Source organism: Bison bison, unplaced genomic scaffold (genome assembly GCF_000754665.1).
Source record: "Bison bison bison isolate TAMUID 2011002044 unplaced genomic scaffold, Bison_UMD1.0 scf7180017860515, whole genome shotgun sequence".
NCBI classification, from domain to species: Eukaryota; Metazoa; Chordata; class Mammalia; order Artiodactyla; family Bovidae; genus Bison; species Bison bison.
Window position 1 is genome coordinate 3,719 of NW_011491087.1, and position 1,082 is coordinate 4,800.

Consider the following 1,082-nt stretch of genomic DNA (forward strand, 5'->3'; position numbering starts at 1 on the left):
TGCATCCCAGCTGCAGGCTCGGGCGCCGGACGACCGAGCCCGCCTGCCCGACTACTGTGCCGGGGCGATGTTCGTGCAGCAGCTGCTGAGCCGCGGATACGGCTTCGACGAGCGCTCCTTCGGAGGCGTGACCTTCCAGAAGAAGGTGGGAACTCGGGAGTGGAGGGGCGGGGCCGCCCGGGCCGGGGTGCGAAGGGGCGGGGCCGCCCTGGCTGCGCCGAAGCTCAGGCCGTACCTTTGGCCCGCAGGCCGGGGACACTGCGGTCGGCTGGGCGCTTGGCTACATGCTGAACCTGACCAACCTGATCCCCGCTGACCCGCCTGGGCTGCGCAAAGGCACAGACTTCAGCTCCTGGGTCGTCCTCCTCCTGCTCTTCGCCGCCATGCTCCTGGCCGCGTTTGCCCTCCTGCTGCACCAGGCACGCTCCACCAAGTCGGCGAGCACCATCTAGGGGCCCCCAGCGCCAAGCCTCCCCATCTCCATATCCCCTCATCCCTCACCCCACCCCGCCACCAACATCTCTGTCCCTAATGCAGCCCAGGATCAAGACTCAGTGCCCACGCCGACATCTGGCAGGGATGGGCAAAGGGACGGAAACCAGCCCACCCCCCCCCCAACTCCAGCCTTGGTCTCACCTCCAGGCCTCCTGCTCTCCTTCTTACTGAGGTTGGGGGTCCTCAGCCTGTGAGAGCAGAGTCGGGTCTCCGGGAGTGGAGTTCTGAGGGCCCCCCACTCCAGGATTGGGTATTAGGGGGCAGGTCGTGGTCACAGCCCAGGCCTACTTGTACCCATTTTTTACTATTGAATAAAAGGATTTTCGTAGAGCAGTGGAGAGAATGTCCACGGGGCGGGGCCTCTCTGTCGCCTCCCTCCCCACCCCAGCTGCGCTGGCTGCACAGGCCCCACTCTGGTCCTAGGGGAGGACCCTGGCTCTTCCTACTTCCTTCCTCTCTGGACTCAGGCTGGGGGAGTGCCGACCCTGCACCACCGTGGCCTGGCGTAGCTGTCAGCTTGCTGCTCTAAAACAGAGTCCCTGAGACTCCTGCCAGACTGGAGCCTGGGCCCTGGTCTCAGGTTGGCT

General features: G+C 65.3%; 1 protein-coding gene across 1 annotated transcript in view; it reads left to right on the forward strand.

Annotated features, from left to right (window-relative positions):
* The window catches only part of LOC104982791 (ectonucleoside triphosphate diphosphohydrolase 2-like), a 4,489-nt gene extending 3,661 nt beyond the window's left edge, over window positions 1-828 (forward strand). Inside the window, exons 6-7 of the mRNA XM_010832248.1 lie at window positions 11-145; window positions 249-828. Of these exons, the coding sequence (XP_010830550.1) occupies window positions 11-145; window positions 249-452 (339 nt within the window). The 3' untranslated portion in view covers window positions 453-828. The remainder of the gene's footprint in view (window positions 1-10; window positions 146-248) is intronic.
* The last annotated feature ends 254 nt before the right edge of the window (window positions 829-1,082 follow it).